Source organism: Chlorocebus sabaeus, chromosome 12 (genome assembly GCF_047675955.1).
Source record: "Chlorocebus sabaeus isolate Y175 chromosome 12, mChlSab1.0.hap1, whole genome shotgun sequence".
Taxonomy (NCBI): Eukaryota; Metazoa; Chordata; class Mammalia; order Primates; family Cercopithecidae; genus Chlorocebus; species Chlorocebus sabaeus.
In genome coordinates this window covers 27,328,970-27,351,418 of record NC_132915.1, presented here as the reverse complement: position 1 = coordinate 27,351,418, position 22,449 = coordinate 27,328,970, and the positions used below count along the sequence as shown (strand labels likewise).

At 37.2% G+C, this 22,449-nt stretch overlaps 1 protein-coding gene across 7 annotated transcripts in view; it reads left to right on the top strand.

The window, feature by feature from the left end:
* SMC5 (structural maintenance of chromosomes 5) overlaps positions 1 to 22,449 on the top strand; it is a 120,939-nt gene that overhangs the window by 18,227 nt on the left and 80,263 nt on the right. For all 7 annotated transcript variants that reach the window (XR_012094762.1, XR_012094761.1, XR_012094760.1 and 4 more), the window contains exons 4-8: positions 189 to 351; positions 1,381 to 1,515; positions 3,673 to 3,813; positions 11,624 to 11,785; positions 15,382 to 15,453. Coding sequence is in view for 3 of the 7 variants with exons in the window: in XM_007969457.3 (XP_007967648.1) it covers positions 189 to 351; positions 1,381 to 1,515; positions 3,673 to 3,813; positions 11,624 to 11,785; positions 15,382 to 15,453 (673 nt within the window). In the remaining 4 variants the exon portion in view is untranslated. The remainder of the gene's footprint in view (positions 1 to 188; positions 352 to 1,380; positions 1,516 to 3,672; positions 3,814 to 11,623; positions 11,786 to 15,381; positions 15,454 to 22,449) is intronic.

Genomic DNA, 22,449 nt, shown 5'->3' with positions numbered 1-22,449 from the left:
AATTATGGCATTATGACTAATAAAATGCCGAAGTTTCCTTCTTGGAAGGGGCCAAAATATCAAAAGGAATAAAAATCATAATAATAATTCTATCTGGCACCTTTGGTGCAAGAGAATTTCTGAAATTTTATCTCTAAACTAATGTATGTATTTTGAATATAAAGATTCTTAAATTATTTTTTAATTAGGTTCAGAGCTTCTGGAAATCTTGTAATCACCCGTGAGATTGATGTGGCAAAAAATCAGTCGTTTTGGTTCATCAACAAAAAATCTACAACCCAGAAAGTAGTGGAAGAGCAAGTTGCAGCCTTAAATATTCAAGTGGGGAATCTTTGCCAGTTTCTCCCTCAGGTATGACAGAAATAAATGTAAAGATGGGAAAATTTTGTATATAGTGTTTCCTTTCTATGCCATAGAAGGGATATTATTTAAATTGAACATAACACTCTTGTAGTTCTTTGTAAAGGTAGCATTTCATCACTTAGAGTATAATGTTATTAATTTGTAGTAATTTGGAAAATTTCAATTAGTAAAAAAAAAGTCTAAATTAGAGTATTTTGAAATAAAGTAATATTTTTTGAGTTCAGAGAGTAGCTCAGATAGCTATGTGCTTCTATTTGTAGACCCTTAAAATGTTGTTAATGAACAACTTTTTAGTCAATGTTGTTGTTTGTAGACGTTACACATATATAATATTTGATATATTTGAGTTTACAAAATATTTGATATAATAAAACTCTTATAAGTATACTTTCTAAAATCATGTTATAGTTTATTAAAAATAAAAAATACTGACAATGTATGTTAAATGTTAGTCGTATTACCTCTTAAATTTGACTTTGAATGCTGTCTAGTGACAGCATTAACTAGTTAACTAGTACTTATTGATTAATTTCATTTTTCTTTAGAAACACAATGATGATTTCATAATGTGCAAATTAAATGAAACTTAAACATTAAAAAGCTTTTTATTTATTTTAACACTTATCAGCTGGTGTCAGATTATCTCCGGAAGTAGATGTTTGAAATTGCCTTTTTTTTCTTTTTAAACTCTCTACCATTTCAACTGATATGTAATAAACAGTGATCATTTTCATCTTCAGACTATGTGTTCTTTTATTCCCAGACTTTTATTATACATATGTAAACATTTCAACCTTGAAATATTGGTGCAGAAAATTTTTAAAGGTGATCAAAAAGATAACAATTTATACCCTAAGTTTATCTTCATTATTCTAAAGAATAATGCACAGAAGGTTTATATCTCAAAGGTTTTTTTTAATGAGTTTCACCTTGACAAGTGTAAGCATTGGGTGAAATACATTTTGAAGATATTTGTAAATGAATGATAGTTGCTAATATTTAATTTTTGTGCTCTAGGACAAAGTTGGAGAATTTGCTAAACTCAGCAAAATTGAACTCCTCGAAGCCACTGAAAAGTCAATTGGTCCCCCAGAAATGCACAGATACCACTGTGAACTCAAAAACTTCAGGGAGAAAGAAAAACAGCTCGAGGTACTTTAAAATAGGCAGCTCATTTGTATTGTTTCTTATTGATTTCTGTATCTCAAAACATGGGAGAGAGAGTAGTCATATTGATTCATTGAGTCAATTCGTATTTGATTTATTTTCACTTAGAATTATACTGCTAATATCAGTTAAAGTGACAGAGAATGGATCTGATAATATGAAGTTTGAAAAGGTTGACTATTTCAGCAAATACATATTATTAATTGAATTTTTAAGGAACCAATAACAGTATTATTAAAAAAATTATCTCAGGAAGTTACAGTTTTCTTTCATTCATTCAGTATCTATTAAACACCTACTATGTGTCAGACACTGTATAAGGCTTTCAGTAATAGAAGAAATACCATGTGCCACTTAATATGGCACTTTTGTTGAACCAGTTCTCTCGTGTATTTTTTTCAGTCATCTGAAGGTAGATTTTGGAAGAGAATTACACATTTAGTTGGAATGTTGTTGGTTATTTTCACCATTAATAAACATAAAAATGTGCTTTTATAGCGTATCCTTCATAAAGGTGTTTTATTTAATGTATCTTTTTTCTACATCCCAGCAACTAAAATAAATACCGTAAATTTTCATAATAAGAAATTATTAGTCTGGGTGTGGTGGCTCAGACCTGCAATCCCAGTACTTTGGGAGACTGCGGCGGGAGAATCGCTTGAGTTCAGGAGTTCGAGACCAGCCTGGGCAACAGGGATACCCTGTCTCTACATGAAAAGAAATAACAAAAGTTAGCCAGGCATGGTGTCGCATGCCTGTACTTCCAGCACTTGGGAGGCTAAGGTGGGAGGATTGCTTGAGCCAAGGAGGTCAAGGTTGCAGTGAGCTGTGATTGCACCACTGCATTCCAGCCTGGGTGACAGAGCGAGACCTTGTCTCAAAAAAAAGGAAATCTGGCTGGGTGTGGTGGCTCACACCTGTCATCCTAGTACTTTAGGAGGCCAAGGCAGGTAGATCACCTGAGGTCAGGAGTTTGGGACCAGCCTGGCCAACATGGTGAAACCCTGTCTCTACTAAAAAACAAAAATTAGCCGGGCGTGGTGGTGGGAGCCTGTAATGTGTAATCCCAGCTACTTGGGAGGCTGAGGCAGGAGAATCATTTGAACCTGGGAGACGGAGGTTGGAGTGAGCTGAGAACACCATTACACTCCAGCCTGGGCAACGAGCGAAACTCCGTCTCAAAAAAAAGAAAAAGAAAGGAAATCTGTTGGGGTTTTTTTTTTTTTTTTTTATTTTAGGTTCAGGGATACATGTGTAGGTTCATTATATAGGCACATTGTGTCACAGAGGTTAGCTGTGCCACCCAGGAAATAAGCATAGAAATCTTGCAACCAATTGCTTTCTCTCAAAGTATGACTTTCTGTACTTAATAATATATATTTTACTGTAATTAAATGTTATTTTTTGCCTTTGTCCGCCAGACAAGGAAAAACATGTTTTTATTATACTTATTCAAAGTGAATAATCAAAGGAGTTGTTCTGAGCTTTTTATAGTTATTTTATCTTCAGATATTCTGTTCTTTTACCTTTCTCTATGTCAAACAATCAAATACTTTCACTTGAAACACTCACCTACACTCTCGACTATCCTCTGAAAGAAGACAAGCATACAAGCATATATTCTACTAGGTTCTGAGTACATCTTTGTATTTATTAATTCACAACATAAAGGCTAATTCTTAGCTTTCTTTCATCTCATTTCTGAGACCTTTCAGTCATGAGTGTTCATTTAACATACTAATCCTAGTAATACGACTATTCATTTGTATATCACTTTTACAGCTTTTGTTTAGCTTTCATCTATATTAAGTGAATTGCTTCTACCCTTCAAGTGGATGCAGCAGATATTTGGGGAAGAAGAGCCCGGGCTCAGATGTGGCAGGGCTTCATTACAGTTAGGACTAATAAATTGTAGACCCTAGACCAGAACTTGGGTGGGAATGTTGCTTTTACACAGGTTTTAGGGGTTTTGTTGAGACAGGATCTCACTGTTGCCCAACCTGGAGTCTACATAGTTCTTAAGAACTCCTGTGAATTCTTTATTGTGAAATTTTGCTATCGTTGTTTATTTTTCATTGTTAGAAGATGTGACCTGTTGTCATTTTTCTGTTAAACTGATTGTTCAACATATATTTATTGTAGACCTCATGCAAAGAGAAAACTGAATATCTACAGAAAATGGTTCAGAGGAATGAAAGATATAAACAAGATGTGGAGAGGTTCTACGAACGGAAGCGACATTTAGATTTAATTGAGATGCTTGAAGCAAAAAGGCCATGGGTGGTAAGTCATAATTTCTGGAGGAAAAATAGGTGTTTCTTTAAGTAGCAGAGTAATTATGGTGACAGTATTAGTTACTGTGTATTCAAGTTAGGTGCTTCTTTTTCATTTTTGGCTTTATATGTTATACACAATAAAATTCATGTCTTTTTTTTTCTTAATTTTTTATTATACTTTAAGTTCTAGGGTACATGTGCACAACCTGCAGGTTGGTTACATATGTATACATGTGCCATGTTGGTGTGCTGCACCCATTAACTCATTTACATTAGGTATGTCTCCTAATGCGATCCTCCCCCCCTTCCCCCTCCCCCGACCCAATGACAAACCCCAGTGTGTGATGTCTCCCTTCCTGTGTCCAGGTGTTCTCATTGTTCAGTTCCCACCCACGAGTGAGAACATGCGGTGTTTGCTTTTCTGTTCTTGCAATAGTTTGCTGAGAATGATGGTTTCCAGCTGCATCCATGTCCCCACAAAGGACTCCTTTTTTATGGCTGCATAGTATTCAATGGTGTATATTTGCCACATTTTTTTAATCCAGTCTGTCATTGATGGACATTTGGGTTGGTTCCAAGTCTTTGCTATTGTGAATAGTGCCACAATAAACATACGCGTGCATGTGTCTTTATAGCAGCATAATTTATAATCCTTTGGGTATATATCCAGTAATGGGATGGCTGGGTCAAATGGTATTTCTAGTTCTAGATCCTTGAGAAATCGCCACACTGTCTTCCACGATGGTTGAACTAGTTTACAGTCCCACCAACAGTGTAAAAGTGTTCCTATTTCTCCACATCCTCTCCAGCATCTGTTATTTCCTGACTTTTTGATGATCGCCATTCTAACTGGTGTGAGATGGTATCTCATTGTGGTTTTGATTTGCATTTCTCTGATGGCGAGGGAGGATGAACATTTTTTTCATGTGTCTGTTGACTGCAAAAATGTCTTTTGAGAATTGTCTGTTCATATCCTTTGCCCACTTTTTGATGTAGTTGTATGTTTTTTTCTTGTAAATTTGTTTGACTTCTTTGTAGGTTCTGGATATCAGCCCTTTGTCAGATGAGTAGATTGCAAAAATTTTCTCCCATTCTGTAGGTTGCCTGTTCACTCTGATGGTAGTTTCTTTTGCTGTGCAGAAGCTCTTTAGTTTAATTAGATCCCATTTGGCTTTTGTTGCCATTGCTTTTGGTATTTTAGACATGAAGTCCTTGCCTATGCCTATGTCCTGAATGGTATTGCCTAGGTTTTCTTCTAGGGCTTTTATGGTTTTAGGATTAACATTTAAGTCTCTAATCCATCTTGAATTAGTTTTTGTATAAGATGTAAGGAAGGGATCCAGTTTTAGCTTTCTACATATGGCTAGCCAGTTTTCCCAGCACCATTTATTAAATAGGGAATCCTTTCCCCATTTCTTGTTTTTGTCAGGTTTGTCAAAGATCAGATGGTTGTAGATGTGTGGTATTATTTCTGAGGCCTCTGTTCTGCTCCATTGGTCTATATCTCTGTTTTGGTACCAGTACCATGCTGTTTTGGTTACTGGGGTTTTGTAGTATAGTTTGAAGTCAGGTAGCATGATGCCTCCAGCTTTGTTCTTTTGCTTAGGATTGTCTTGGCAATTTGGGGCTCTATTTTGGTTCCATATGAACTTTAAAGTAGTTTTTTCCAACTCTGTGAAGAAAGTCATTGGTAACTTAATGGGAATGGCATTGAATCTATAAATTACTTTGGGCAATATGGCCATTTTCATGATATTGATTCTTCCTATCCATGAGCATGGAATGTTCTTCTATTTGTGTCCTCTTTTATTTCATTGAGCAGTGGTTTGTAGTTCTCCTTGAAGAGGTCCTTCACATCCCTTGTAAGTTGGATTCCTAAGTATTTTATTCTCTTTGAAGCAGTTGTGAATGGGAGTTCACTCCTGATTTGGCTCTCTGTTTGTCTGTTAGTGGTGTATAAGAATGCTAGTGACTTTTGCACATTGATTTTGTATCCTGAGACTTTGCTGAAGTTCCTTACCAGCTTAAGGAGATTTTGGGCTGAGACAATGGGGTTTTCTAAATATACAATCATGTCATCTGCAAACAGGGACAATTTGACTTCCTCTTTTCCTAATTGAATACCCTTTCTTTCTTTCTCCTGCCTGATTGCCCTGGCCAGAACTTCAAATACTATGTTGAATAGGAGTGATGAGAAAGGGCATCCCTGTATTGTGCCAGTTTTCAAAGGGAATGCTTCCAGGTTTTGCCCATTCAGTGTGATACTGGCTGTGGGTTTGTCATAAATAGCTCTTATTAATTTGAGATACGTTCCATCAATACTGAATTTATTGAGAGTTTTTAGCATGAAGGGCTGTTGAATTTTGTCAAAGGCCTTTTCTCCATCTATTGAGATAATCATGTGGTTTTTTGGTCTTTGGTTCTGTTTGTATGCTGGATTATGTTTATTGATTTGCGTGTGTTGAACCAGCCTTGCATCCCAGGGATGAAGCCCACTTGATCATGGTGGATAAGTTTTTTGATATACTGCTGGATTCGGTTTGCCAGTATTTTATTGAGGATTTTTGCATCAACGTTCATCAGGGATGTTGGTCTAAAATGCTCTTTTATTGTTGCGTCTCTGCCAGGCTTTGGTATCAGGATGATGCTGGCCTCATAAAATGAGTTAGGGAGGATTCCCTCTTTTTCTGTAGATTGGAATAATTTCAGAAGGAATGGTACCAGATCTTGCTTGTAGCTCTGGTAGAATTTGGCTGTGAATCCGTCTGGTCCTAAACTTTTTTTTGGTTGGTAGGTTATTAATTATTGCCTCAATTTCAGAGCCTGTTATTGGTCTATTCAGGGATTCAACTTCTTCCTGGTTTAGTCTTGGGAGAGTGTATGTGTCCAGGAATTTATCCATTTCTTCTAGGTTTTCTAGTTTATTTGCGTAGAGGTGTTTATAGTATTCTCTGACGGTAGTTTGTATTTCTGTGAGGTCGGTGGTGATATTCCCTTTGTCATTTTTTATTGCATCTATTTGATTCTTCTCTCTTTTCTTCTTTATTAGTCTTGCTAGTGGTCTGTCAATTTTCTTGATCTGTTCAAAAAGCCAGCTCCTGGATTCATTGATTTTTTGAGGGGTTTTTTGTGTCTCTACCTCCTTCAATTCTGCTCTGATCTTAGTTATTTCTTGCCTTCTGCTAGCTTTTGAATGTATTTTCTCTTGCTTCTCTAGTTCTTGTAATTGTGATGTTAGGGTGTCAGTTTTAGATCTTTCCTGCTTTCTCTTGTGGGCATTTAGTGCTATAAATTTCCCTCTACACACTGCTTTAAATGTGTCCCAGAGATTCTGGTATGTTGTATCTTTGTTCTCATTGGTTTCAAAGAACATCTTTATTTCTGCCTTCATTTCGTTATGTACCCAGTAGTCATTCAGGAGCAGGTTGTTCAGTTTCCATGTAGTTGTGCGGTTTTGAGTGAGTTTCTTAATCCTGAGTTCTAGTTTGATTGCACTGTGGTCTGAGAGACAATTTGTTACAATTTGTGTTCTTTTACATCAGCTGAGGAGTGCTTTACTTCCAACTATGTGGTCAATTTTGGAATAAGTGCGATGTGGTGCTGAGAAGAATGTATATTCTGTTGATTTTGGGGTGGAGAGTTGTGTAGATGTCTATTAGGTCTGCTTGGTGCAGAGCTGAGTTCAATTCCTGGATATCTTTGTTAACTTTCTGTCTTGTTGATCTGTCTAATGTTGACAGTGGGGTGTTAAAATCTCCCATTATTCTTGTGGCAGAGTCTCAGTCTCTTTGTAAGTCTCTAAGGACTTGCTTTATGAATCTGGGTGCTCCTGTATTGGGTGCATATATATTTAGGATAGTTAGCTCTTCTTGTTGAATTGATCCCTTTACCATTATATAATGACTTGTCTTTTGATTTTTGTTGATTTAAAGTCTGTTTCATCAGAGACTAGGATTGCAACCCCTGCCTTTTTTTGTTTTTCATTTGCTTGGTAGATCTTCCTCCATCCCTTTATTTTGAGCCTATGTGTGTCTCTGCATGTGAGATGGGTCTCCTGAATACAGCGAACTGATGGGTCTTGACTCTTTATCCAATTTGCCAGTCTGTGTCTTTTAATTGGAACATTTAGCCCATTTACATTTAAGGTTAATATTGTTAAGTTTGTATTTGATCCTGTAATTATGACGTTATCTGGTTATTTTGCTCGTTAGTTGGAGCAGTTTCTTCCTAGCATTGATGGTCTTTACATTTTGGCATGTTTTTGCAGTGACTGGTACTGATTGTTCCTTTCCATGTTTAGTGCTTCCTTCAGGAGCTCTTGTGAGGCAGGCCTGGTGATGACAAAATCTCTCAGCATTTGCTTGTCTGTAAAGGATTTTATTTCTACTTCACTTGTGAAGCTTAGTTTGGCTGGATATGAAATTCTGGAGTGGAAATTATTTTCTTTAAGAATGTTGAAATTGGCCCCCACTCTCTTCTAGCTTGTCGAGTTTCTGTAGAGAGATTCGCTGTAAGTCTGATGGGCTTCCCTTTGTGGGTAACCTGACCTTTCTCTCTGGCTGACCTTAACATTTTTTCCTTCATTTCAACTTTGGTGAATCTAATAATTATGTGTTTTGAAGTTGCTCTTCTCCAGGAGTATCTTTGTGGCATTCTCTGTATTTCCTGAATTTGAATGTTGACCTTCCTTGCTAGGTTGGGTAAGTCCTCCTGGATAATATCCTGCAGAGTATTTTCCAACTTGTTTCCATTCTGCCCATCACTTTCAGGTACACCAATCAGACGTAGATTTGGTCTTTTCACATAGTCCCATATTTCTTGGAGACTTTGTTCGTTTCTTTTTACTCTTTTTTCTCTAAACTTCTCTTCTCACTTTATTTCATTAATTTGATCTTCAGTCCCTGATACCCTTTCTTCCACTTGATCGAATCGGTTACTGAAGCTTGTGCATTTGTCATGTAGTTCTCGTGCCATGGTTTTCAGCTCTATCAGGTCTTTTAAGGACTTCTCTACATTGGTTATTCTAGTTAGCCATTCGTCTAATCTTTTTTCAAGGTTTTTAGCTTCTTTGCGATGGGTTCGAACTTCTTCCTTTAGCTCAGAGAACTTTGATCTTCTGAAGCCTTCTTCTCTCAACTCGTCAAAGTTAGTCTCCATCCAGCTTTGTTCCATTTCTGGTGAGGAGCTGCGTTCCTTTGAAGGGGGAGAGACGCTCTGATTTTTAGAATTTTCAGGTTTCTGCTCTGTTTTTTCCCCATCTTTGTGGTTTTATCTACCTTTGGTTTTTGATGATGGTGACGTACAGATGGGGTTTTGGTGTGGATGTCCTTTCTGTTTGTTAGTTTTCCGTCTAACAGTCAGGACCCTCAGCTGCAGGTCTGTTGGAGTTTACTCGAGGTCCACTCCAGACCGTGTTTGCCTGGGTATCAGCAGCAGAGGCAGCAGAAGAGTGAATATTGCTGAACAGCAAATGTTACTGCTGATCGTTCCTCTGGAAGCTTCGTCTTACAGGGGTACCCGGCCTTGTGAGGTGTCTGCCCCTACTGGGGGTTGCCTTCTGGTTAGGCTACTCAGGGGTCAGGGACCCACTTGAGGAGGCAGTCTGTCCGTTTTCAGATCTCAAACTCCATGCTGGAAGAACCACTACTCTCTTCTAAGCTGTCAGACAGGGAGATTTATATCTGCAGAGGTTTCTGCTGCCTTTTGTTTGGCTATGCCCTGTCCCCAGAGGTGGAGTCTACAGAGGCATGCAGGCCTCCTTGATCTGTGGTGGGCTCCACCCAGTTTGAACTTCCTGGCCGCTTTGTTTACCTACTCAAGCCTCAGCAATGGCGGGCGCCCCTCCCCCAGCCTTGCTGGTGCTTTGCAGTTAGATCTCAGACTGCTGCACTAGCCATGAGGGAGGCCCCGTGGGTGTGGGACCTTTTGAGCCAGGTGCGGGATATAATCTCCTGGTGTGCCTTTTGCTAAGACCCTTGGAAAAGCACAGTATTAGGGTGGGAGTGACCTGATTTTCCAGGTGCTGTGTGTCACGTTTTCCGTTGGCTAGGAAAGGGAATTCCCTTACCCTTGCGCTTCCTGGGTGAGGCAATGCCTCGCCCTGCTTCGGCTCTCACTCGGCGACCTGCGCCCACTGTCTGGCACCCACTGTCTGACACGCCCCAGTGAGATGAACCTGGTACCTCAGTTGGAAATGTCGAAATCACCTATCTTCTGTGTCACTCACGCTGAGAGCTGTAGCCTGGAGTGGTTCCTATTCGGCCATCTTGAAACTGCTCACCCATGTCTTTTTTTTGAGAGAGAGTCTTGCTCTTTCTCCCATGCTGGGGTACAGTGGTGTGATCTCGACTTGCTGCACCCTCTGCCTCCTGGGTTCAAGCAGTTATCCTGCTTCAGCCTCCCAGTAGTTGGGATTATAGGTATGTGCCACCACACCTGGCTAAGTTTTTTTTTTTGTATTTTTGGTAGAGACAGGGTCTCACCATGTTGGCCAGGCTGGTCTTGAGCTCCGTACCTCAGTTGATCTGCCTCGCTCCACCTCCCAAAGTACTGGGATTGCAGGCATGAGCTACCACGCCAGGCTTTCTTTTACTAGTTTATTACATTAGCTGTGTGCTCATTTTTATTGTTTAATAAATAATAAATAACCGGTGCTCTTAATTCTTCCAGATTTTAGTCCTCAAGGGCTAGTTCTTTGATCTTTTTTTATAGATGTTAATGATCAGAAAATTAAATCTTTGGGTGTCCTCAGTCAGGTCACTGAGAATTTACTTGGGGTTTGCCACTAATAATCAGCCTCAGTTACAGATGTGGCTGATATGTCTTAACTGTAATCTTCTACTCATACGTTTTATAATTTTTCTGAAGCTAATCTGTTATTTCTAATCACTGTGTAGTGTGTATTTTATTAAGACTACAGTTCGGGTTAAAGATTCAATTCCCTCATTGCATTACTTTATAATTGGTAGAACAAAATAGGTAAGAAAGTTTTGTGGTGTTTGTTCCAAGGTTAGAATGGAAATAATTGTTACTTGCTTGAAAAAATATATGGCTGTATTTGTGGCATTCTTGTTCTGTCTTCCCCCTTCTCCCTACCCTATTCCATCATCTCATGATTCTTAAATTTTCCTTTCTTTGGTTTTTCTAAATTTCGTTTATCCTGTGTCCATTATTACTGCTTCTCTCACTTTGTCTTTTGATTTTCCTTATTTTTTCTAAGATTGATTTGCGTTTTTCATTTTTCTTCTTTTTTGATTTACTCGTATGTTTATTTTTTCTTTTCTTACCATCATCCCGTTCACTCTTATGTAATGTTGTCTTAGTGTGCCACTTATTTTTTTTTTTAAACAAATACTCCTGTGACATGACAGGCATCGCTTTCACCTACATGCTGCTTTTTGTTTTTCTTTTGACCCATTTTCATTTTGTTCTTTCTTTTTTTTTTTCATTTTTACCTTTTATACTTGAGTTTCTTTTACTTCTTTATACATCCCTGTATCTCTTCTTTATTGACAGATTAGAGGTAAGTCGCATTTTCGTAGCCATTAGGATATGTTTCAGAGAACAGAGTGGACATCTGAGAATCTGAACTAGTGATAGACATAAACGCTTAGTGATTATCAACACTGTTATTAAATCATTACATTGGTATTTACTATTTCTGAAGTTGTCCCAGAGGACAAATTTTACATTAATAAACCTGTTTTGGTATCAAAACAGTCTTTTCTTAGATTTGGTTTCTGCCTATATCTTGATTTTTAGTATATGTGTTAGTTTAAGCTAGGGCATTAACATCTGTTTGTTGAATTATTTGCAAGGAATATGAAAATGTTCGTCAGGAATATGAAGAAGTAAAACTAGTTCGTGACCGAGTGAAGGAAGAGGTCAGAAAACTTAAAGAAGGGCAGATTCCTATAACACGTCGAATTGAAGAAATGGAAAACGAGCGTCACAATTTGGAGGCTCGAATCAAAGCAAAGGTACTTTTTGCGTTCAGTTTTGGATTATCTGAATTTTAGTTTAGCAGATATAAAAATATTTTGCAGGTGTTTGAGTTTTTTAACCAGGAATTCTGCCACCATAGGACTTTCAAGGACATACTCATTACTATTGAGGTGTTGCTGCTTTATAGGACTTCCAAGATATAAAGAGAGAAAAGTGAAATACGATTTTTTTTTTTTTTTTTTTTAGTTACAAGAGGATTCATAGTGGTATTCCTGGAAACACTGAGCTTTCTTTGTGAATATATTATATATCTGCTTTGTAATTACACACCCTTTTGAAGGAAGGCAATATAGAAAATCTGATGTTTTTGGAATAGGTATAGAATAATATTCCCTGTATTTTAAAAGAATAGATATTTTTTATGACTATGGCTTCTAGAAACCTTTGGTGGATTTTGAAGTTAGAGATTATTTGAGAATTGTTTACATTCCTGCTTCTGAAATAACACAATATAGGCAGATCCAAAATTGTGCATGAGATTTTGGAGATTCATGGATGCACTGAAGTCAAGATATTGACCCCTACTTAAGAAGTTCTGATGTGGCTGGGCACAGTGGCTTATGCAAATCCCAGCATTTTGGGAGGCTGAGGTGGGCAGATCATTTGAGCTCAGGAGTTCAAGACCAGCTTGGCCAACATGGTGAAATCCTGTCTCTATGAAAAATACAAAAAAGTTAGTCCAGGCATGGTGGTGCAAGCCTATAAGTCCCTGCTACTCGTGAGGCTGAGACAGGAGGATCACTTTTGCCTATGAGGCAGAGGTTGCAGTGAGCTGAGATCTTGTCACTGCTCTCCAGTGTGGGTGATAGAGCGAGGCCCTATCTCAAAAAATATATATGATAAAAATTTAAAAATAAAATAAAATAAAGAATTTCTGATATCAATTGTCAGTTGGCTCAAGTATGTAGAATTATTTGTAATTAGACCAGTGGAATTTATGCTATATATAGGTTAATTCTATGAAACCAGAAAGCCATTCACAATCTTTGTGGACTGTATACCTCGATGTTGGTCACTGTGCTTGAACATGGGTGTCAGTGATCATAAAGGGTGAATCTTAGCCTGGCAGTGCTATTGGGAAAAAATTGTGTGAAACATGATTTCTGCTATTGAAAGATCATTTAGGAGAGAGTGTGTTACAGACTTAGCAGTATTTTTTTTTTAGGCATCTTCTCTATTTTTGAAGATTGTGTTTTCTTCTCATGTGAATATGCTACTCCAGGTTTTTTGTTACTGAATTTAAGATTGCCATTTATACAGGTTTGACTAATACAAGTTTTATCTTTTGTTTGTAAAACAGAAGTTATGTGGAGCTCTTTGATTTCGAGATGTGATTGTACTTTCTCTTTTTAGGCTACTGAAAGTCAGAAAAATGACTCCTTGAGCTAGATTGTACCAGATACTATGTTGAGCAATGCTTACTGAGTGAGAAAGGCCATATCTAGGAATATAAAGTAAACTTTGTAACAGAGGAAATGAATCAACAGTTTTGACTTTGCTACTGTCATGTCAGAAAAGCTCCACTATACCTTAATTCTAATACAGGTTAAAGTGAGTTAAAATTATTGCACTCAAGTCCAGAAAATTAAACAGTTACTAAGATCAGATAAAGGTTTTAGGACTTGATCAGGTCTGATTCTGAAAGAGAGTTGCTATTGGTCATTTTAAATGTTAGGGGGAAAAGGAGTTGTAGATATTATCTAGACAAGTCCCCTCATTTTATTGTTAAAGATACTGAATACCAGTGATAACACGACTTCCTCAAGGATATGAAACTAATAGTTGGCAGTCATTGTTATGTTAATGATGGTTGGTTGTAGTTAAGTTGTGAATTTGTAATTGCTTTTTTTTTTGGTTCTTGAATTTTCTGTTACTACGAAACTACTTTTGTAGTGGAAAATATGTACATAATAAATTTCAAATCTCTTAATTAAGGAAACATATTTAACCCTTTCTTTTGTCTATTTATAACAGAAGCCCAGCTATTGTTATATTAGGCTCATTGTCAAACATCCATGAGCCTAATTTATTTATGTGAAAATCTGCATGGCCTACGATGTTTCAGAATTATTTTCCTAAAGAAGTGATCCTGGATTCTGAAGTGGTACCTTATGTCAGTCTCTAGTAAAAGTAGTTATCAGCACCCATAGCCTTGCAACAGGAACACAATGGTTAATTTTGTTTAATACTGAATGCTATTCTTCTTCTTGCTCGCTCTGTTCCAGCAGAAAACTTTTTCCAACACTTGTAATTTTTTTTTTTTTTTTTTTTTTTTTTGGTAATTCCAGGCAGGTGGTAAAGTGTTATGGACAGGGCATAGCCTTTTGGGTCACACACACCTGTATTTTAAATCCTCACTCAGCTGTCTGACCTTCAGCAAATCGTTTAGTCTCTCTGAGTTTTATTCTCCTCAGTCAGGTGAGGACAATAATAGTAATCTTTATCTTACATGATCAGCATGTATGATTTAAGCATACATACATCAGTGTTACTAGCATCAGAAAATTAGTTTTCCTCTATGGGAAGAAACTATTGCCTCTTGGCATAAGAGATCACCAGAGATGGGATTTCCTAGGAGAACTCACAGTCAAGATTTATTACAGCAAAAGGATGCAAAACAGTCAGTAAAGGGAAAATGCCCTGAGAACAAAGTCTGGAAGAAACCAGGCACAAGATTCCAGGGGTCCTCCCCCAGAGAAGTCACACAGAATGTGCTTAATTCTTCCATCATCAAATTGTGGCAACACTTTTAAAGTCCTGTCTACAGGGGAAGTGCATTACAGACTCAGCACCCAAGGTTTTTATGTGCGTTGGGCAACTAGGCATTCTAGCAGCACGTACTCAACATCCAGAATGCAAGAAGGAAAGCAGATGTTCTACATCAACCACATTGTTTGTACAAACGTGCACAGTGAGCCACTCTTATCTGTTAGGAAATGGTAGAAACACTCCCAAAATCCAAGTTTCCAGACAACAACAAAGGACTGACCTTGCAAACAAGCCTTTCCAAGAGTAGTAGTCTTAGCTTATAATGTTAATTCTTTTCTGTATAGCCCTATTCTGTACTGTGTTTGAATTACATATTATATGTGTTAATGATGTATAATGTATCTATAATATGTCATGTATGTGTTTTATGTGTTAATGAAAAATATCAAGGAGGTAACGTGGTATGATAGAACTCTATATTTGAAATCAGACCTGATTTTTTTATAATTAGTTTCCATTTTCTAGCTATGTATACAGGTTACTTGGCCTCTTTTGATCCCTACCAGTCAGTAATATTTGTCCTGATTATCCTGTAGGGTTGTTTTTAGGATCAGATGAAATAAGACAGGAAGATAAATGTAAAGAGAAAAACATGCATGCGTATTACTGCAACTGTTTATTAATATCATTAGGAATAACCTGTTACAGACTTGCAAATAACTGTTGATATTTTGTTGATAATTATGCATTTTGCTTGAAATAAATTGTTCTGGGTTAACTCTATTTGAATGGACAGGGCCATATAATTTGCTTGCATGAGTTTTTAACTAACTGTCCCTCCTCCTCTGGTTTAATTTTACAGGCAACAGATATTAAGGAGGCATCTCAAAAATGCAAACAGAAGCAAGACGTTATAGAAAGGAAAGATAAACATGTAAGGTTTCATACTACTAAAATTTTTATTACATTAAAATTTGCTCTAACTTTTGTTTTCAAATACAGATGATGGGACAGATTCTTGTTGGGGAATGGCCAAGATCCTCTGCATTCTGTATTTCTTAAACTGAGGGAAAGTAAGATTTGGAAGTATAGTAGTTGCTCAGAGGACAATTGTGAATAATTTCTCAAAGCTGCTAGTTGCTGTGCCTTATGATCTTTGTAGCTGAGTGGCTGTACTTTTTTAATAGGATAATGGTGGATTTGGTTACCTTAATAGCAAAAATTAAGCTCTAAGGGATTTATTCTTTTTTTTTTTAAACACAGAAATAGACCTTTTATTTTGAAAAATCAGTGATGACATTTATGTAGAAAATGCATATGTACCTTTATGCATGATTGAAATTAATGAGACAAAGTATACTTAAACTGTGGAACTTTTCATCTTTTTTTTAGTTTAGTTTTGTTTTGTTTTGTTTTTGTTTTTGTTTTTTGAGACAGGGTCTCTGTTACCCAGGTCGGAGTACAGTGGCGTGATCTTGGCTCACTGCAGCCTCCGCCTCCCAGGCTCAAATAATCCCCCCACCTCAGCCTCCTGAGTAGCTGGGACCACAGGTGCATGCCACCACACCCAGGTACTTTTTTGAATTTTTGTAGAGATGAGTTTTTGCCATGTTGCCCAGGCTGGCCTTGAACTCCTGAGCTCAAGCTATCCACCTGCCTCAGCTTCCCAAAGTGCTGGGATTACAGGCACGAGCCACTGTCCCTGGCTGGAACTTTTTATTATATTTTTATTGTTGAGTTTTATTGTTTTGATATAATCTTGGTTTATAGCTCCAATTTCTAGAAATGAAGACACGTAAAACTTTAACCTGCTGCAAGTAAATTATTGCTAAGGAAATATCTTGTTTTAATTTGTAGTATCCTGTTGTTTTTGGTATATGCAGCTTCTCAATCTGAGAATATAAATTAAAAGTTTTTAAAGTTTTTTTTCCTTTATAATATTGTTTTCTCTTGGTAGATTTTTGTTTCTTTTCTTATTTGGTTTCTTGCTTTCTTCCTGGAGTCTTTCCTTGTTTATCTGGGAGTCGTTGGTTCTCTTTATAGTTAAGAGTAAGGCATTGAAAGGCTGATTACAAATTTTTTATGCGTGGGTGGGCCAGATGACAAAATTATGTTAGGATATTAGGTAAGAAAGTGGGCTCTTTTGCTAACAGGTGCCCAAATATATGTGTGTCTGTATTCTTCAGGACCATTCTGAGACTAAATTTTGAAATTACCTGCCTTGCGGGTAGACATGTAACTTCAGGCATTTCTGATAGTTGAAGCATTATGTTAATCTCCTAGTTTTCAGCCTCACCGCTTTTTCTATCCCTTTATTTTAAGTCCCAGGTGGCTCACTTAATTTCTCCAAAGAATGAATCGCAGATGTTCACAGAAACAGCTTGGTTGTCAGTGTTATGTGCTTAGGGTTGTGTATGTTGGGGTAAGGGTATTGGGATAAGAAGGAGGATATAGCCAGGCGCGGTGGCTCAAGCCTGTAATCCCAGCACTTTGGGAGGCCGAGACGGGCAGATCACGAGGTCAGGAGATCGAAACCATCCTGGCTAACTCGGTGAAACCCCGTCTCTACTAAAAAATACAAAAAACTGGCCGGGCGTGGTGGCGGGCGTCTGTAGTCCCAGCTACTCGGGAGGCTGAGGCAGGAGAATGGCGAGAACCCGGGAGGCGGAGCTTGCAGTGAGCTGAGATCCGGCCACTGCACTCCAGCCTGGGCGACAGAGCGAGACTCCGCCTCAAAAAAAAAAAAAAAAAAAAAACGGTATTCAAGAAGGAGGATATAGATAATTGCATTCTATGTGATGTTGTTTGTACTTGGCATTTCCTAGTCCTAAGAATCTCTGGGGTTTTTATTTGTTTTTATTTTTTAGAAGGAATAATCAGTTCTTCACATCCCTTTCTTTTTCACTTACCCTTTACACTATGGTTCCTATAATATAATATACTACTAAATTAGTTATTTGTTTTTCATCTTCTAAGTATTTATTAAACTTTCCATTTACTGATCTCTCTTCCCTTTCTTTTGCCCTGATGGGATGGATCCCTTTTTACTCCATTTTTACTCCATTCCTATTATTTTATTAGAGTTAGGCAGAAAAATACATAAAACACATCCTGTATCCCCAGACACAAATACAAGGTTGGTAGATTGCCTCGTGTTGAACTTCCCTTGCATTCCTGTCATAAATTTTAATTGATGTTTTAGTGTATTGCTGTATTCAACTATGAAATTTTGTATTTAGGATTTTTTTAACTTTGTGAGATTGGCCTATAATTTTATTTTTTGTTCTATTCTTAACTGGTTTTGTTTTCAGGCTTGTGCAGATCTGGTATATAATTTACTACTCCTTGGATCAGTTTCAATTGTTTATATTCCTTCTCTTCCTATCACTGATATTTGTGTATCCATTTTTTTCCCCTTATCATATTTGCCAGGACTTGTCACTTTGATAAGTCTTTTCAACCAATTTTTTTTAAAAATCAACTTTATTTTTTGTTGACTAATAATTTCCTCTTTCTTAATTCATTTTTTCTGCTTTGAGTATTTTTTAACGTTCTCGAATTGTAAAAAGCGTGTTTCTTTTATTTTTCATCTTTCCTAATTTTTAATAAAGGCATTGTAGGATATAAATTTTTTTCTGGGCATCATTTGGCTACATCTCACATGTATTGACTAGTAGGCTCTTCGTTTCAGTTTAAGATATTATAATTTTTATTTGAATATTTTCATTCATTGGCGGTTACCTAGGAGTTCTTCTTGTTTTAATTTCCATGGATATGGAATTTTTTAGGCTTTTAAAAAAATGTCGAGTTCTTATACTGCTTTATGGTCAGTAAATGTGGCCTTACAACTTTTTTAAAGAATTTTTTAAGACTTTTTTTGGCTTTTATTGTATATTTGATTTTTGTACCTGTTCTTTGAAAACAATGTGCATTCTGTCTTCAGGTGTGGAGATATGTGTACACCCACATACATACATACATTAGAATAGGCTTACTATAATTATGTATACTCATATGTTCTACTTTTTTGTTAACCTACTTGATTTAGTTTTTGTTGTTGTTGCTGCTGCTGCTGTTATGAGATGGAATCTTGCTCTATCTCCAAGGCTGGAGTGCAGTGGCACAGTCTCGGCTCACTGCAGCTTCCGCCTCCCAGGTTCAAGCGATTCTCCTGCCTGAACCTCCCAAGTAGCTGAGACTACAGGCATACACCATCACGCCTGGCTAATTTTTGTATTTTTAATAGAGACAGTTTCATCATATTGGCCAGGCTGGTCTCAAACACCTGACCTCAAGTGATCCACCTGCCTTGGCCTCCCAAAGTGCTAGAATGACAAGTGTGAGCCACCGCACCTGGCCTGATTTAGTTATTTTTAAGGTGTCAGTATCTCCTCCTATGAGTATAGATTTGTCTGTTTTTCCTTGTAATTATATCGGTTTTTGCTTCCTAGATTTTAAAGCTTTCTTATTTTGTTTTTATTTCTGTACCATGTTTTGCGTTATGTGCTGTAAATAATACTGGGTTTGTGTTGAAATGTTTTTCAATTTGATGGGAAATTAAGGAGTTTAAACAGATGAAGAAGTTTAAACAGTTCACATTTACTGTTTTGTTTTCTACTTATTATACTTTTTACTTGATTCCTCTTCTCTTTATGTTTTCTGTTTTTGTTAACCAAGGTTTTCTCATTCTATTTTTTATTCTATAGGTGGAAAGTTCTATTTAGTCCTATTCTAGTGATTATCTTAAAATTTTAAGTGACACATTTCTAACAAAAGAGTTCATCAGTATCTTTATTCTCCCACCTAATTAAGAAAAAAAAATTAGCAAGCTTATATTTTCTCTTTCTGTACTCCCATGTCAGTATCATCAGAAATTTGACTTGTGGTTATTTAAAATGTTGTTATTATTTTTTTTATTGCCAGTATTTACACGTTGGGTATCTCTAATATGAAATCTAAAAATGCTCCAAAACCCAAAACTGTTTTGAGTGTGTTGACGTGATACTGAAAGAAAATGTGCTTTAAAGCATTTTGGATTTCTGGATTAGGGAAGCTGAACCTGTAAGTATAATGCAGATATTCAAAGGTCTTAAAAAATTTGAAATCCAAACCACTTCTGGTCCCAAACATTTTGGATAAAGGATAATAAACCTGTGTTTAGATTTTTTTTTTTTTTTTTTTTTGAGACGGAGTCTCACTCTGTCGCCCAGGCTGGAGTGCAGTGGCTGGATCTCAGCTTACTGCAAGCTCCGCCTCCCGGGTTCACGCCATTCTCCTGCCTCAGCCTCCCGAGTAGCTGGGACTACAGGCGCCCGCCACCTCGCCCGGCCAGTTTTTTGTATTTTTTAGTAGAGACGGGGTTTCACCGGGTTAGCCAGGATGGTCTCGATCTCCTGACCTCGTGATCTGCCCGTCTCGGCCTCCCAAAGTGCTGGGATTACAGGCTTGAGCCACCGCGCCCGGCTGTTTAGATTTAATAATATGTTTTGTTGGTTTATTTGATCGTGTTGCTTTTGTATTATACTCCCTCTGGCTTGCTAGGAAAGGAGAAATAAAGAGTTCTCTTTTGACTAAAGTTCCATCCTTTTACTTTATGCCTGTATGTGTCTTTGCATCTAAAATGTGCCTCCTATAAACAGTAGATAGTTGGACCATGATTTTTTAGTCCTCATTAGCATAAAATCAGATATTGCAGAAAGGGTCTTGTTATGAATAATAAAAGACACTCCTGTCACTCAGAAAATTCCAAGGGTTTTAAGAACTCTGTGCCAGGAACCTAGGAACAAAGACTAAATATATATATTTATACCACAATAGTTCTTTTATATTGGATAGGAAGGAAAAAAAGTTACAAACAACAAACTACATTTATGTTATATTTTGCATTTATCTATTTAATTACATTTACTGGTTCTCTTGATTTCTTTGTGTAGATTCAGAGTACTGTCTAGGGTCCTTTCATTTCAGCCTTAAAGATGCCTTTTAGTATTTCTTGTAGGGGAGGTCTGCTAGTGACAAATTGTTTTTTTGTTTATCTAGGGATGTCTTAAGTTTTTGTTTGTTTTTGAAGGATAATTTTGCTGGATATAGAATTCTTGGGTTTTTTTTTCCAGCACTTTGAATATGTCGTCCCATTGCCTTCTGGCCTCCATGGTTTCTGATAAGTCAGTTGTTAATCTTATTGAGGATCCTGGTACATGATGAGTCACTTTTTTCTTGCTTTTAAAGTTTTCTCTTTGTTTGTTTTTCAATGGCTAATCATATTTCTAGATGAGAGTCTCCTTTAGTTTATCCTGTTTGGAATTCATTGAGCTTCTTAAATGTTCAGATTAATGTTTTTCATCAAAGTTAAGAAGTCACTTTTCAGTATTTCTTCATATATTCTTTCTGTCTCTTTTCTTTTTTGAGACTTACATATTTTGATATGCTTGATGGTATCCCACAAATCTCAGAGACCGTTAATTTTTTTTTTTTTTCTGAGATGGACTTTAATTCTTGTTGCCCAGTCTGGAGTGCAATGGCGCAACCTTGGCTCACTGCAACCTCCGCCTCCCAGATTCAAGCGATTATCCTGCCTCAGCCTCCTGAGTAGCTGGGATTATAGAAACCCACCATCACACCCAGCTAATTTTTTGTATTTTTAGTAGAGACAGGGTTTCACCATGTTGACCAGTTTGGTCTCAAACCTCCTAACCTCAGGTGATCCACCCACCTCGGCCTCCCAAAGTGCTGGGATTGCAGGTGTGAGCCACCACACCCGGCCCTCTGTTTATTTTTCTTGATTCTTTTTTCTTCCTGTCCCTCAAGCTGGATAATCTCAATCAACCTGTCTTCAAATTCGCTTATTCTTTCTTCTGCCTGTTTGGATTTGCTGTTAAGACCCTCTGTTAATCTTTCATTTCAGTTTCTGCATTTTTCAAATCTACATTTTTCTAGTTGACTCTCTTTTATAATTTCTGTGCTTTTATTGATACTCCATATTCAGTGAGATATTGTTCTCTTCCTTTCCTTTAGTTTTTTTTGATATGGTTTCTTTTAGTTCATTGAACATATTTAAAATAGCCGTTTTAATCCTTTTCCTATTTAGAAAAAAAGTACATGCAGCTCACTGCCAGCATTCATTTAATTTTACATAAACACACTCTGAGACTTAAGGAAATCTGACTAATTTTCAATGTGAAAGTAAGCACCGCCAGCAAGTATTCTCAGGGCAAGCGAAAAAAGGGTTAAAGCCCCTTTGTCTTTTAAGTCCATTTCTGTACTTCCTCAGGGACTTTTTCTATTGACTGCTTTTTTCCTGAGTATGGGCCATACTTTTCTCCTTTATTTGAATGTGTTACAAGTTTTTGTTGAAACTGAACAGTTTAAGTCACATACTCTAGCAACTCTGGAAATCAGTCCCATTCCCCTACCCAGGGCTTGATGTTGTTGCTGTTTCTTTGAATATGTTGTTGGTGTTTGTTTGTTTAGTGACTTTGCTAGTTCTTTAAAGTTCTTATTCTTGATCATTTGTGGCTACTGAAATCACTACTAGGTTAGTTTAGTGGTTAGCTAATGACTGAATCTGTATTCCCTTAAATGCCTGGAACCCATATGTTTCCCAGTCTTTGTTGAAGATCTCTGTGTGTATGTCGGGTCGTGCGTTCAACATTCAGCCAGGCACTATTTGCACTTTACTGAGATTCAATCATTTTTCTTGAATAAATGCTCCTAAGATTGTTGAAAACTTTGGTTAACTCTGTCTCAACCTTCGCTTCCTATTTGCACACAACCTCAGAGTGAAACAGAGATGAGAACTTAGGGTCTTCTCAGGCATTTCTGGATCATGTATATAGCCCTGGGCATGCACACAGTCCTGCTAATGGACATGACCTTCTAGAACCCCAGGAGCTTCCAAAACCTCATATGGTTTGGGGAGAAACTCATTCCC